This window comes from Artibeus jamaicensis, unplaced genomic scaffold, assembly GCF_021234435.1.
Source record: "Artibeus jamaicensis isolate MK-2021 breed Jamaican fruit bat unplaced genomic scaffold, CSHL_Jam_final contig_135, whole genome shotgun sequence".
In the NCBI taxonomy this organism is placed as follows: Eukaryota; Metazoa; Chordata; class Mammalia; order Chiroptera; family Phyllostomidae; genus Artibeus; species Artibeus jamaicensis.
The window spans coordinates 950714-966279 of NW_026521267.1; the positions used below are offsets into that span (position 1 = coordinate 950714).

Below are 15566 nucleotides of genomic sequence, written 5' to 3' on the forward strand. Positions count from 1 at the left end.
TGCCAGGTTAAAACCAGCAAAGCCCCACCAGAATAAATGCCAAGCCCTCTGATCGTATTTAAGATATTTTGGCTGTGCATCATGCAAATGATGGTTCATGTAAAAGAACCTCAGCAGGTCAAATGAACATGTCCCTGCCCTATGAAACATGACAATGGTTCTAGGCTCTCCTTGCAGCCAGTGCCGAGATCAAACACTTCTATGCTGAGTAGGCACCTTCTAGAAGCCTAGCCCCTGGCTCAGCTGGGCCAAGAGGCCCACAGGGCTATTGAAGGGTTTTAGGCAAAGAAAAACAGATGGTAACATGTAGTATCTGGCAGAACAGAAGGATACCCATAGGAAATGATGAAGGACACCACTACACACAATGAACAAATGAAAATTAACAGGCAGATGTCTACCTTCTTTTTTTTTAACTTTTTATTTCTCTTTTAAATTTTTTATTTATTTATTTTCAGAGAGAGGGGAAGGGAAAGAAAGAGAGAGGAAAAGAAACATCATGTGCGGTTGCCTCTTGTGTATCCCCTACTGGGGACCTGGTCCACAACCCAGGCATGTGCCCTGACTGGGAATCAAACCAGTGACCCTTTGGTTTGCAGGCCAACACTCAATCCACTGAGCTACACCACCCAGGACTACCTTCTAATATAAGGAAAAACAGCTACACAATACAAATGTCCAATGAATAATGTTTCCTAGTCACTGGAAATGTTCAGACATACAAGGAGACTGTGTTCTAGAAGGTACTATAGCAACCAATCAAAGATGCATTACAGCTCAAAATATTCCATAAAACTTTCCAGGACCCATGGAATGCCACCTCCCTTCAGCCATTACTCCTCCCCTTTCCACTCTCTCCATCTTATCCCTAAAGAGATCTCATACCTTCCCATTAATTTAACTAGTCACTTTTCTAGAAAGTTCTCAAACTTCTACCTTTATTTTCTGGTGCCCAGTGCTAAATTCCTCACTACCCAGGACCAATCTCCACCTGTACTTTCTAACAGCTATTCAAACTCAACAGACTCCTCAGCTCAGGAGATGGGGCTCCTGACACCAGCTGCTGACACCAGAAAGTCAGCCCTCACATTTAATCCCTCTCTCAAACCCCACAAGCCCAGCATCAAGGTGTCTTGTCATCTTCTATGCATGTACCACACCTTCCCTAAACTCTCCCCACTACCTCTCCTAGCTACTCTAACCATCTCCACACAGGCTCCCAAACCCAGCGGAGCCCTACTACAGGCTGTTCTCCACACAGCACCTTCAGTTATCTTTTAAAAACATTATTTGTAGTACATTACTCCCTCTCAAATAATTCAGTAAAGTAGCAGCTTGTGGGTCTGAGCAGGGATGATGTACGTAGACCAGGGAGTCAGTCTGAATAGGGCAAGGGAGTGGCCATGCCAAAGGAAGGGAGAGGGCAGTAACACAGAGTACGGTGTCAGAGCTCAAGCAGGCTGAGACAGTTTTCCCGTAGTGGGGTGGCCTGACACAGGCTATAAGAGTACAGGCAGGATAATGAAGGTGTTTATCTGGGAGATAGTCATGAAGATATCAGAGCCCTTCAGAAGAAAGCCTGGCTGCCTCTCATGGTCAGGAAGAGGAAGGTTGGTGCTAGAGCCCTAGCAGGGGTCATGTGACAATGGCTACAGATTGGTGATATTTGGGGAATTGATCAAGTAGGTATGAAGGATAATGAGATCCAGGTTTCTCGCTATTAGAGAAAGGAAGTACAAATATAGAAAGGGAGAAAACTAGAATAAGTCCTGTGGTATTGGACTAAAAATAAAGATACCAGCATTACTTATGGTTTTCAATTTAAATAAACAGATGAAAATGTTGGTAAACATGTTTATACACTATATATGTACATATATATATATATACACATACACTATATATATAGTGCATAGTGTGTGTGTATGTGTATATGTGTGTGTGTGTGTGTGTGTGTGTGTGTATATATGTCTACACATGCATACATTCTCTGCTTTGTTCGCTGAAGGGTCCTGGGAGCAATGAGCCCAAAAATCAATGTGTACCCTTAGCCTAGATTTCTTCTAAAAAGAACCAGGATTCCTTGGGCAAATGGATGATTCCAAGAATGGTAGTTGCATGTCCAAGGTCAAGAAGCCACACTGAAGGGGTTCCCACTGGACAAAGCTGGACAACTGAGCAATCAAAATAAATAATGAACCCTAGCTGGTGTGGCTTAGTGGATTGAGCACCAGACTGCAAACCAAAGGGCTGTGGGTTTGATTCCCAGTCAGGACACATGCCTGGGTTGTGCGCGAGACCCCAGTATTGGGCACACAAGAGGCAACCACACACCGATGTTTCTCTCCCTTTCTCCTTCCCTTCCCCTCTCTAAAAATAAATAAAATCTTAAAAAATAAATAATAGTAACAGATTATACAACCCATTAAGTATAATAAGCAACCATGAGATCATACTGATATTTACCCAGTTATAAAGTACCTCCCCACAAAGTACCCACTAATTACAAATGGAAAAAGAATGACTTTACAGGAGAAACCTGGCATTTGCCATTGAATCAGATGATAAATGTTGCCACTACCAGCACGGGACAAGGTTACATCACTTCCCTCCTGACAAAACATACTGAAAACCCAACTTCACTTCTGTGGTCTCCCTGCTAGAGATGCATAACTTGAATCTAAGTATGATAAATACCTGACAACTCAAATGGAAAGGCACCATGAAACATAACTGACTTGTAATCTACCAACAGGTTAAAACCAAGGAACTGTTCCAAAATGAAGGAGAATAAAGAGGTGTATTGACTACAGGCCACACCTGATCCTGGACTGAAGAACTAAAGGACATCATTGCGGCAAGTGGAACAACCTGAATTGGATGTGTTGGACAATCACATGTAAATTTCCTGTTTGGACAGGTGGTCATAAGGGAGAATGTTCTTGTTGTAGGAAATAAACTAATGTATCTGAGGATAATGGGGCATCAGGTCAACAACTTACTTGTAAACAGTTGGTGAAAAAAAATTTTGTAGCCTTCTTGTTACTTTTCTAAGTCAGATATTGTCTCAAAACTTAAAAAAAAACACCCTCAGTGACTTTGATTACATTTTGAATAAAATCTAACCTCCTACAAGTCCTGTGATCCTGGAAATATCTGAGGAGAATGGGGCATCAGGTCAACTTACTGGCAAACAGTTGGTGAAAGCTTTTTTGTACCCTTCTAGTTAATTTTCTAAGTCTGATATTGTCTCAAAACTTAAAAACAAAAAAATCCTTGATGATTTTGATCACATTTCACCAGAAACACATCCTGCCACTCCATTTCTGCCTCATATTTATGGTCTCAGCTCTCTAATCACTCATGTATTCAATAATAACTTCTCAGTGCCTACTGTGTGCCACACACTGTTCTCAGTGAACTAACCAGAAAATAATACCTGCTGTGGGGCCTCCAGTCAAGATGGCAGCACAGGTAAACATGGCTACCCTCCTTGTACAACCATATTAAAATTAAAACTAAATTATATAACAATCACCACACAGAACCATCAGAACTCAAGTTGAATGGAAGCCTGACAACTATGAAATTAAAGAAACCACATCCATTCAGACTGGTAATAGGGCACACACATGCAACAGGCTGGTCCCAAATCCACATGTGTTGGATAAAAAATTGGGAGGGATATCTCAGGAGCAAGAAGTCCTAGCCCCAAACCAGGAACCCCACACCAGAGTTCCAGTGCCAGGAAGATAAGTCCCCATAATGTCTGGCTGCAAAAACCAACAGGGACTGAGTCACTGGGGGAAAGTTCTGGAGTCCTAAGTAGTTCCTCTTAAATTAAGAACCCACACATGGACTTACTAAGACTTACTCCCTCTGAGCTCCAGAACCAGGGTTGCAGCTTAAAAGGTACCAGTGGCATACAGGGAAGAACTGAGGTGCCTGACATCAAGGGAAAGCTTGGATACAGCTTTCCCCCAGAAAGAAAGGCAGGAAGAGACTATTGTCCCTTTTCTGAACCCTCCCTCCATAGAGCCACCAAGCCAGCATGCAGGTGCTATATCTGAGACTCCATCAATCTGGCTATAACTGTTTGCCCTGCCCTAGAGATCCTGAGACTCCAAGCTGTTAACAAACAGAGACTTTTCCATATGGATGGCTGGTCTTGATTCATGCTTCACAACTTCCTAAATCATTGCAAAGAAGCAACAGCTGACCTCAGTGAGCCCCCAGATCTCCATGCCTCTTACTAAGTGGCCCTAGGCCCACACTAGTAGCAGCCAGCCTAAATTCACAGATTAGCTTCAACTGGAAATCTCCAAGCCCAGCACAAGTACCAGCCATCTCAGACTGCTTTATAGTCCAGGTAGGGTGGGCCCAAGCAAAAGACGGAGGGTGGGAGGGGTGCCAGCTTGGCCCATACCGCCTGTGAAACCCCAGGGCTTGCACATCCAGTGGACAACTATAGAACACAATGGAGCACTACCACCCTGAACCTGCATAGCTGATCCTGCACAAGGGTGGAGGTTGGTGGTCAGTGGTTACAGCGGATTCTTGCAGCTGACTGACTTGGGTAAATCCTTCCCATTGACCTGCCAACAGCAATCAAGGCTCAACTACAAAAGAAGGGTGTAATCAGCCCACATGAAAAGCACACCTCGAGGACCTTGCTTGAGTGACAGGAGATGCTGTCCCATTGGACCCTACCAGGACACCTACTGCTTCAGGCCATGCTACAAAGACAGGAAGTCATAGCAGCTCTACCTAATACATGGAAACAAGCACAGGGAGGCCGCCAAAATTAGGAGACAAAGAAACATGGCCCAAACAAAAGAACAGAACAAAACTCCAGAAAAAGAACTAAACAAAGGGGAGAAAAGCAATCTATCAGATGCAGAGTTGAAAACACTGGTTATAAGGATGCTCAAGGAACTTACTGAGGACCTTGACACCATAAAAATGATCCCGTCAGAAATGAAGGATTCGCTAATGAAGCCAAGAATCAAATCAATGATTTGGAACATAAGTAAGAAAGAAACAACCAACCAGAACAACAAGAAGAACAAAGAATCCAACAAAACGAGGATAGTGTAAGCAGCCGCTGGAACAACTTCAAAGTGTTCCAACATGCATCATAGGGGTGCTAGAAGGAAAAGAGAAAGCAAGAAACTGGAAATCTATTTGATAAAAATAATGAAAGAAAACTCCCCTAATTTGGTGAAGGAAATAGTCATACAATTGTAGGAAGCACAGAGTCCCCAACAAATGGATGCAAAGAAGCCCCACTCCAAGACATATCATAATTAAAATGTCAAAGGTTAAAGATAAAGAAAGAAACTTAGAAGCAGCAAGAGAAAAGCAGTTAGTTACTTACAGAGTAGTTCCCATAAGACTGTCAGCTTATTCTCAAAACAAACTTTCCAGGCTAGAAGGGATTGCAAGAAACACTCAAAGTCATGAAAAGTGGGGACCTGCAGCCAAGATTGCTCCACCCAGAAAAGATATCATTTAGAATTGAAGGGCAGACAAAAAGCTTCCCAGATGAGAAAAAACTAAAGGAGTTCATCATCACCAAAGCATTCTTACATAAAATGTTAAAGGGACTTATTAAAGATCAAAACTATGACCAATAAAATGGCAATAAATATGTATCTATCAACAGTTGAATCTAAAAAATAAACTAAGCAAACAAGAAAAAAAGAGACAGACTCATGGATACTGAGAGTGTTTTGATGGTTGCCAGGTGGAAGGGGAGTATGGGGGAATAGGTGAAGTGTTGAGAGAATTAAGAAGTACAAATAGGTAGTTACAGAACAATGATGGGGATGTAAAGTACAGTATAAAAAATGGAGTAGCCAAAGAACTTATACACATGACATATGGACATTCACAATGCAGTGAGGAATGCCTGAGGAAGTGGGGGGTATTGGGTGGAAGGGGAAAAGCTGGGACAACTGCAATAGCATAATCAATACCCACTTGGAAGAAGCACACTTTCTATCAAGGGAAAGAAACAAACACCCACCACTAAGAGATTACATCCTTGCTGTAGGAAAACTGATGACAGGCACAGGAACTGAACACTTACTACACTCCACAAAGTGCACATTGTACATATTCTCATTACATTTTTTCATCACCTATTGAATTCCCAATTCACTGATGGAGAAATTGAGGCAGAGAGACCATGACACCTGCCCATGGTACCACAGTTGATGTAGTCTTCCTCGAAACCCCTTTTCTTGCCCATTCTACCATTCTGCCTCCTCCTAAGTTCCAATGGGGACAGATTCTGGCTCTGAAGCCAACAAGACAAAGAAGAGGAATGTGTTGTTTCTGAACAGATTATGATTTTTTACAATAACCCATTAAACTCAAACAACACTGAAAGCCATGGGCCAGCCTGACTAAACAAGTGTATGCAGCCCCTTTCCAGGGCCTAGACACAGGTCCTGGCACCACATGGGCTCAGTAAGCAGCCTGGCACCTTTCAGGACTTTAAGTTACAAATATTTTATTATCTATTAAAATATTCAAGAGCAATTTCAAATACTATTCAGTCTATATGATGAAGATTTTCAGAAAATAAGATTGCTTTCTTAAGAAAGCACTTGTCAGTATCAGCAAATTACTTGGTCCCATGGTAAAACATGTTAAGTTCCATTGGGGCATTTCATGGACATCACTGGAAAAAAGGGTAGAATGACAAACATTGAAAGGCTATGTTGAAAGGGTCACTTAAAGGCTATGTTGAAGGGCTACTGGTGAGGGTGGATAATTTTTTTTTAATGGAAAAGAATTCGGTGTGCAACATCCTATAGAGGTGGGTGACCAACCAAGAAGGTAGGAGGGAACAAAGCCTCCCTGACCAAGAAGAACGAGGTCCAAAGGTGAGTGGGTTTACATGTATGGCCACAAGAAGAGTCATCTGATAACCCTTTGAGGAGAAGCAGTGTTGTCTGCTAGCAGGAAGGAGAAGGGCCAGGTTGCAGAGTTTGGAGGACAGGGGAGAAGGTCTGAAAAAAGCCGTCTCAGAGCAAGAGCAAGGTTGACAGGATATAGGCCCCAAAAGGTCATGATAGTAAGAGTGCTGCTAAAAACACCCAGACCTAAAAAAAAATCAGACTCCAAACATGTTTGTAACTTGTTAAGTTTGGAGTCTTGTTAAAATCAGACTCCAAACTTGTTAAGTTTACATGTCAAGCTGAAAAATAAAAGGTGTATTAAAGAAATCATTACAGGATACCATTCGGCATAGCGTGGGCCTAGCTCCCAGTGAAAAGCAAGGTCCGATGCACAGGACTCATACCCATGAATAGGTTCTCCCATGGGGAATCAGGCCTGCATTGTACCTAGGTCTCTTTGAGACTTGCTTTTGCTAAAACTCCCTCACCCTGAATTGAGGCAGAAAGTGCTTACTATAACTTCCTATAGTCTGTGCTAAACCTCCTCGGTATGGAGTATAACTGGTTCAACCACTTTTGCCCTTGGTCTGCAACATCCTTTTCTTTGAAGTAATTAGCAACATCCTCTCCTTTGTTTTCTGTAAAAGGTAACCACCTAAAGTGAACCTGTGCATAGTAAATGAGGGCCATCATGTAATATGCCCAAAAAAGCAATAAAAGCCTGTCAACGCAAGGGTTGGGATGCTCTCCTCTTGAGACAGTGGCCATGCCATCCCTTTTCCTCTACAGGACTTGGTAGTCCATGTGAATTTGCCTCGTGTCTCATCTACAATGTCGCAGACCCCACGTGCCGGGGTCCACATCAGTCACTAAATGTACTAAATATTTAAGCAGAATTAGAATTTTCAGAGGTATCAATAAAAAAATCATAATTGGATATATCTTCTAATTATAGTTTTGGTTTTTGGAATTATAGTTTTCAGTTACCTTAAACATCATTCTTTTAATACTAGGTCTCCTGGATAAGAAATCCAACATTGAAAACCCAGGGTTGGAGCGAATGGTTGCCATGCAGACCCAGTACCCTCCAGAACTGCTGGGCCGGATGTTGTCTGGGAATCCAGGCAGGTTCTCTACGAACAGGTCAGCCCCTCCCTTCATCAGGCCAGACACGTAGAATCTGAAAAATTCACCCAAGCAGGTAGGTATGAGCAGCAGCCTCCCTAATTTAAGAAAACATTTTAGCCAAGCACCAAATTAGTCTTGGTTCCAATAAGTTTATGGAAATAACTATAAACATGTCTATTATAAACAAAGAATACCTACTGAAAGAAGTACTCATGAACCCTCGGTCCAGCTAGACAGTTTCAGGAAAAACCAGTGGGCCAAGACCCACTGATAGGGAAAGGAACCTTGGATGCACTGTCAGAATTAAATTAAAAGTCTGCAGACTCTGACACTCAAGTAGTCTGAGAAATGGGAGGATAAAAATGCACTTATTTGTCATTTATCATTTTTACACAAAGGAGAAGGTGCCCTGCTGATTCTCAGATTCTGTCCGTCAACACCTCCATGACCATCCTGGGCACAAGGAGCTCTGGTGATCAATGATAGCCTAGCAGATACTACACACACCTTCTTATCCTTGCCATGGTCGTCTCCGCCACCAGGATAAAGTCCTCTGCAGGAGAAAGCTGCACTCCATTAGGGAACCGCAACTGGTCCAGTAAAACCTTTACTTCCTTGGTCTCTGTATCATACTCTAGCAGGCTGTGGATGCCAACAGCAAAGGGTCACACAGGGAGAGTACATGACTTTCCTGCTGACTGGGAGCCTTGCTCCCCTCTGGGCAGGGACCTGAGAAAGGGAACTCAACCTTACACTAGAATGAAGACCACTGGTGGTCCCCTGCTCAAATATGGCTCAAGGTTTGTCTCTGGGGGCCCTTCCCCACCCACAGCAACCCCAGGCATCTTCCTCAAGACATCCCCCAGTCAGGTCTCTCATTGACCTGGGAGCTGCCTCAGCACCAAGGAGGCCACCATGGCTCCAGTCCTCCTTTAGAGTGACCTAAAACCTAGACCTGCTTCTAGGCCTTTCCCAAACTGCATAGACCACACATGCACATGGACTGGCCTATTTTTATTTCTTCTCATCAAAGAGAAAATTAAGACCAACTTGCTTGGTTTTGTTGCATCTATCGCCCATTTCCAGAAGCCATTAGGGTCCTATCTGAAATGTTGAAACATCATGCTCAGAAATACTCCTAAGATTTCCAGAATTTATACCTCTGCTAAATTCACCTTGCCCAACTAATGATCTTACTGAACAGAAGATATAGAATACATACTCACCGCCCATCATCTGTTCCTTCCATAACCAGAAGTAGATAATCTCGTCTTTGCCACTTGCTGCTGGAATCCGTAAAATAAATTTTCCTCCCATTCTGAGTTATTGTAAGATCATTCACAAAGGACATTTTCCGCCCCTCAATGGGTGTGTCAGAGGACAGCAACAGTTTCACTTCACCTGAAGTAGCAATGAAGAAAAAGAAAGGAAGAAAGCAAAGAAAGGAGGGAGAAGGAGACTTGCTTTCATTCTAAGAACTTGTACCTCAATTATTTCAAAATTTTTATTAGCCTGACTTAAAAAGAAAAACTAAAATGAGCTTCTCCATGCCACATGTCAGAACTTATTCCTTCTTATTTTTCTTCCTTTCATCTACTACAAGATGAATTTTTTTTAGACTACATTAAAGCAAAAACCCTTTCTCAAAGGATTAGGAATTTTTTTCTTATCAAGACTGACTAAAAATCTATTAAAAGTCTTAGGTAAAAGCCAATTTTCTATTTGTTTGAGAGAAATATAAAATGTTCTATTCATTTGCTTTTAAATAAAGAAATAAGAAAGGTAGTACATTTTTTAAAGAGTAAAACATTTATTAAGTGCTAAGCTCTTTTCATGTATAGCACTTAAACTCTCACAACAATCCCACATGGCAAGCAACTACACTACCCCTATTCATAAATGAGGAAAGTGAGCACAAAGAGGACAAATAACTTACATAGTCACAAAGCCAGCCAATGGCACAGCAGACCCATGCAGTCAGTCTGTAGTGCCTGAACCCAGGGTACCATGAACCACCCGTGATTCAAAGCCCTCCATAATAGCACCATCCCCTGCTAAAGCACATACAGCAAATGTTACACTGCTACTCAAGATGACATCCTGACCAGTCAAGGGAGAGGAATGAGAGGAGGAGCTAGAGAAAGAAAATGAAGGCAGAGACAAAGGGTAAGGTTAAGGAAAATCTGACAGGCAGAAAAACAGCAAGATAAAACATAAAGACATAGAAAAATAAAGATGGAAGGAGAAGGTCTAACACCCTCAAAATAAGTCCTATTGAGACCTGTAGCCAAAACACAAACACCAGAGGAAATTAGGACACTAACTAAATGAACATGAGTGGGAATTTATGTGGTATTTATATCAGCTGATATTTGTAAGGTAATGCTTTTAGTACTAATCAATAAGTAAGAAAATATTAGTGTTTCCAGTAGACTATTAAATCCACTTATGTACATATTGTTTTAAAAATTTGATATCATCACAGAAGGAAACAAAATATTGTCACATACGTTTCCAGGGATTTACTTCAAATAGTCCCTTATAGGCATCGGCCACAAAGAGGGTCCCATTGGGCCCTGCCCGGATGCCCAGAGGTCTCCCACAGGCAGGTTCATCATCTCGGGTTTCTAGAGAAACAAATGGACATAATTTGGTGGCTGGTCTTGATTCTGTCTGTGCCCCCATCTCATCTATCCCTTCCTAACTACTCATAGTGCTGTAGAGAACAAAAAAGACCATGACATTGCGGACAGACCCACCCCCAGTATTCTAGTGCACTAGAATTTAGGACAACTGTCCAGCATGTCCAGAGGTACCGCCTGAGAATCCAGATCTGGATATAAGCACAGCAACTGGTACCAAAGAATCATGTTCACATCAGCACCCTGAGACTTGAACGGTTAACTCGGGTATATCACTAGGAACCAGGTTTCAACGCAAGAATACCCACAGAACCTCAGGAGTTGGGAGGTTGATCCCAATGGCCTCCCTATGTAGGAGCATGATGGCTTTCTCTCCACCTGGTATAAAGGGAGAGTTACTACTTTATTCCTTAGTTTAACTCTCTTGCTCTACTACCTACACTCTTTTAAAACCTGTGGCAATGCGTATTTACTGCAGGGTGCTTACTGCACAATGCCCACTGTGGAGCGCTTATTGTTTTTTTTTTTTCTTTCTTATTCTTCTTTTATTTTTTTTTGTTAGGAGTTAGTATGAGATTTATTTTTTTTTAAATTTTATTTAGTTATTTTTCAAGTACAGTTTTTTGTCTATTTTTCCCATCCCAGCCTCCCCCGCCCCTTGCTCCCCACCTCTCTCCCATTTCCACCCCCCTTAGTTCTCGTCCCTGTGTCCTTCCTATTTGTTCCTCCAAATCCCTCCCCATTTTTCCCCTTAACTTCCCTTCCTTCCCTCTGGTCACTATCCCCTTGTTCTCTATTTCAGTGTTTTTGTTTTTTTGGTTTTTTTTTCTGCTCGCTTGTTTGTTTTGTTGTTTAACTTCCTGTTAAAGGCAAGATCATATGGTATTTGTCTTTCTGTGGAGCGCTTATTGTGAGGTGCTTACTGTAAGTACTTACTAAAGAATACCCACTGTAGGGTGTTTACTAGAGTGCTTACTACAGAGGAGGAGCTTATGGCAGAAGTAGGGGCACTTACCTCGGAAGTGCTTACTAGAGGTATTTAGAGCCAAAATATAGACTGGAAAAAGGCAGGGTAAAGAACCAAATGTAAAGTATGATTTCATCCCTCATAACCATGGATGGCTATAAGTATCCATGAACAGAAAGATATCTGAAAAGTTATTCATTAAAATGTCAATAACAGTTACATCTGAAAAAAATCAGAAGTGATTTTTTCTTTCTTCTTTGTACCTTTGCGTTGTTTGCATTTCACAATGAAAATGCATCGTTTTTATAAAAACATTCTAGCTATTAAAAAGTGATAACTAATATGAAGTCAGGACTACCAGTGTTTGAATAATAAGATTATTCTACTCTAGTTTTCTAAAATTGAAGTGACTTCAATGTATTTTTACTTTGAATGACACTGCTGAAATTTCTGAGAAGCTAAAGCAGGAATCACATTTAAGTATCCAAGTAATGACAAAGCCAACTGCTTTGCTCTAGCAGCACTCAGATAACACCTATTAATCTTCAAGTTACCTCAAAAGTGAGCACAGGCCTCTCAGAATGGCCAGTGGTAGGGCTGAGAAGTAACCAGCATGTGCCATGTCCAGTGCCTTGCTGTAAAACTGACATGAAAGATGACAACCAGGCACCATAAGGTCCAAGGACCACTGGCAAATAAAGAGCATGTGATAACACCCAAGTTAGGCTATCTGCCAGGTGGTCAGGGCTCTTTTTCTCCAAGGGTGAACCAGACTTAAACAGGACCATTTGGCACCTTCCTGAATGATTGGAAGAGACATACAAGAGGGGGACTGGAACTGACTTACTGCATGGACCTGACCCAAACTGGGCGATGGTATCTACTTCACCATTTTCAAATTTTATAACCCGGCCATCTGCTGTACCAGAAAACATCACATCTGTTTAAAAAAATTAAAAAAGAATAAAAGTGTTACTTGGTTAGCCTAAGAACTGTGATCACAGTAACTTCTTCTACAACAGAGCTGGCTTATTGGTGTTTTTCATCTCCAGAGAAGAAATGGCAGTTCTAAAGATAAAGGAGAAGTGATGTCTAGGAACCAAAAGTCCTTAAAACATGCAACAGTAAAATTGTGGGGTCCTGAGGCACCTGCCTGTGAGTTTAAACCTGACACCAGAGCAAGGGAGCAGCAGACACCAGTTGGTGAAAAAAACATGAGGATTTTCTACTCTCTCAGGGTTGGCACTCAGGGATGAGTGATCATGTCTGTCTCGTATCATATCCAACTAAAAGGAAAGGACTGCTAGAAAGTCCCTCAGGATAAAATCAAAGCACACTTGGTACTCACTTCAGCAGCACATATACTAAAATTTTTTAAAAATAGAAATTATCATGGCCAGACAGGAGGATGACAGGCAAATTCATGAAACATTATATATATATATACTTTTAAATCCTCACCCGAGAACATTTTCTCATTTCTTTTTCAGTGACAGAGGAAGAAAGAGAGATAAATATCAATGCAAGAGAGAACCATCAACTGGCTGCCTCCTGTACACGCCCAGACAAAGGATCTTATGCAGCCAGACCAGGATCGAACCCCCATCTTAGTTACCTGGACAGTGTTCCAAGCAACTGAGCCATCAGGCCAAAGGCATATTACATATTTTTTAAATGTACATTATAAATTCTAGGGCAACCACAGAAAAAGCTTTATAAAAGTAACTGATACACTAAGAAAGGACAGAGAATGAAACCATAAAAACTACAAAGGGTAGACAGTAGAAGACAAAATTAGGAATAAAAAAACAAGGGTAATGAAAGAAAACAGTAACAAATATAGTAGCTGCTAACCCAACCCCTTTAATTCTTACTTTAAACATTAATGGCCTCAATAGACCAATTAAAAGACAGACTTAGAAGTGAGAGTAGATTAAAAAAAGAAAAGAACTTACTATATGTTGTCTATAAGAACCTCACTTTACATATACATTAACAATAGAGAACTGGACAAATATTATGTCAACACTTAACAAAAGAAAGCTAAACTACCTATATTAATTTCAGACAAACAACTTCAGAGCAAGGGAAGTTTTCAGGGAAATAAAACCCAAAATTACATAATGATAAAGGGTCACTTTGCATGAAGACATTCTTAATGTGTACATGCCTAATAGCAGAGTGTAGAAATATATAAATCAATCCACCATTAGTGTTGGAGACCTCAGCAAAATACACAGTTCAGCTAAACAGCACCATCAATCAACTGAATATAATTGATATCTATCAACTAGGTAATCCAACTGGTGATGGATACACTCCTATCAAGCTCCTATGGCACATTCACCTAATTAGAACACATTCTGTGCAATAAAGCACACCTTAACACATTTTTTTAAATTTAATTTTATTTTAATTGTTGGTCAAGGACAGTTTTCTGCCTTTTACCCTCATCCCAACCCACCCCCCAAGCCCGCCCCACCTCCCTCCCATTTCCACCCCCTCCTTGTTTCTGTCCTTATGTCCTTTATACTTGTTCTGCAAACCCTTCCCCCTTTGCCCTGAAATTCCCTCCCCTCTCCCTCTGGTCACTGTCAACCTGTTCTCAATTTGTATCTTTGGTTATATTTTGTTTGTTTGTTTATTTTGTTCATTGCATTCCTGTTAAAGGTGAGATCATATGGCGCCTGTCTTTCATGGCCTGGCCTATTTCGCTTAGCATAATGCTTTCCAGTTGCATCCATGCTGTGGCAAAGGGTAGGAGTTCCATCTTTCTCTTTCTGTTACTTAGAATTCCATTGTATAAATGTACCATAGTTTTTTGACCCATTCATTTACTGATGGGCACCTAGGTTGCTTCCAGCACTTGGCTATTAAAAATTGTGCTGCTATGAACTTTGGGATACATAGGTCTTTTTGGATTAGTGTTTCAGGGTTCTTAGGATATAATCCTAGCAGTGGAATTGCTGGGTCAAAAACAGCTAAAAGAAAACAGTATTAAAAAGAGAACCAACCATATGGGAAAACATATTTGCCAATGATACCTCAGAAGGGGGTTTAATCTCCAAAATATATAAAGAACTCATACAACTCCACTCTAACAAGACAGGCAACCCAATTAAAAAATGGGCAAAGGACTTGAATAGACACTGCTGAGGAGGACATACAGAAGGTCCAGAGACATGAAAAGATGCTCAGTTTCACTGGCTATCAGAAAGATGCAAATTGAAACCACAATGAGATACCACTTCACATGGGTCAGAATGGTCATCATAAACAAAGCAAAAAACAACAAGTGTTGGAGAGGTTGTGGAGAAAAGGGAACCTAGGGCACTGTTGGTGGGTTGTACTGTCTACAGACTGGTACAACCATTATGGAGAACAGTATGGAATTTCTTCAGAAAACTAAAAATGGATCTGCCTTTTGACCTTAACACATTTGAAAAAGCTAGAAATTATATAATGCCTGTTCTCAGAACACAATGGAATTAAACTAGGAACAAACAGAAAGAAAGCTGGAAGAATCACGTTATACTTGGAGGTTAAATAATATATACTTCTACATAACACATGGATCAAAGAAAAAATCTCAAGAGAAATCTTTTAAAAATTGAACAAAATGAAAATATAAAAACAATTTATCAAAATCTGTGGAATACAGCAAAAGCAGTGCTTCGAGAGAAATTTTTAGCACCAAATGCATACATTAAAAGAGAAATCTAAAACCAACTACCTACCTCTGGCTGGTGTGGCGCAATGCAATGAGCACTGGCCTGTAAACCAAAGGTCACCAGTGTTATCCTGGGTCAGGGTACGTGCCTTCGTTGTGGGCCAGGACCCCAGTCAGGCCCATGTGAGAGGCAACCAATTGATGTTTCTCTGGCACATCAATGTTTCTCTCCCTCTCTCCCTTCCTTCCCT

The 15566-nt window shown here is 41.2% G+C and overlaps 1 protein-coding gene across 3 annotated transcripts in view; it reads right to left on the minus strand.

Annotated features, from left to right (window-relative positions):
• Window positions 1-15566, minus strand: part of APMAP (adipocyte plasma membrane associated protein) — a 62455-nt gene that overhangs the window by 5925 nt on the left and 40964 nt on the right. The window contains exons 4-8 of one of the 3 annotated variants that reach the window (XM_053667216.1): window positions 12493-12585; window positions 10547-10663; window positions 9263-9437; window positions 8544-8678; window positions 7896-8088 (exon numbers count right to left, since the gene is read on the minus strand). In XM_053667216.1, the coding sequence (XP_053523191.1) occupies window positions 7896-8088; window positions 8544-8678; window positions 9263-9437; window positions 10547-10663; window positions 12493-12585 (713 nt within the window). The remainder of the gene's footprint in view (window positions 1-7895; window positions 8089-8543; window positions 8679-9262; window positions 9438-10546; window positions 10664-12492; window positions 12586-15566) is intronic. The other 2 variants (XM_053667218.1, XM_053667227.1) reach the window with 2 other exon arrangements.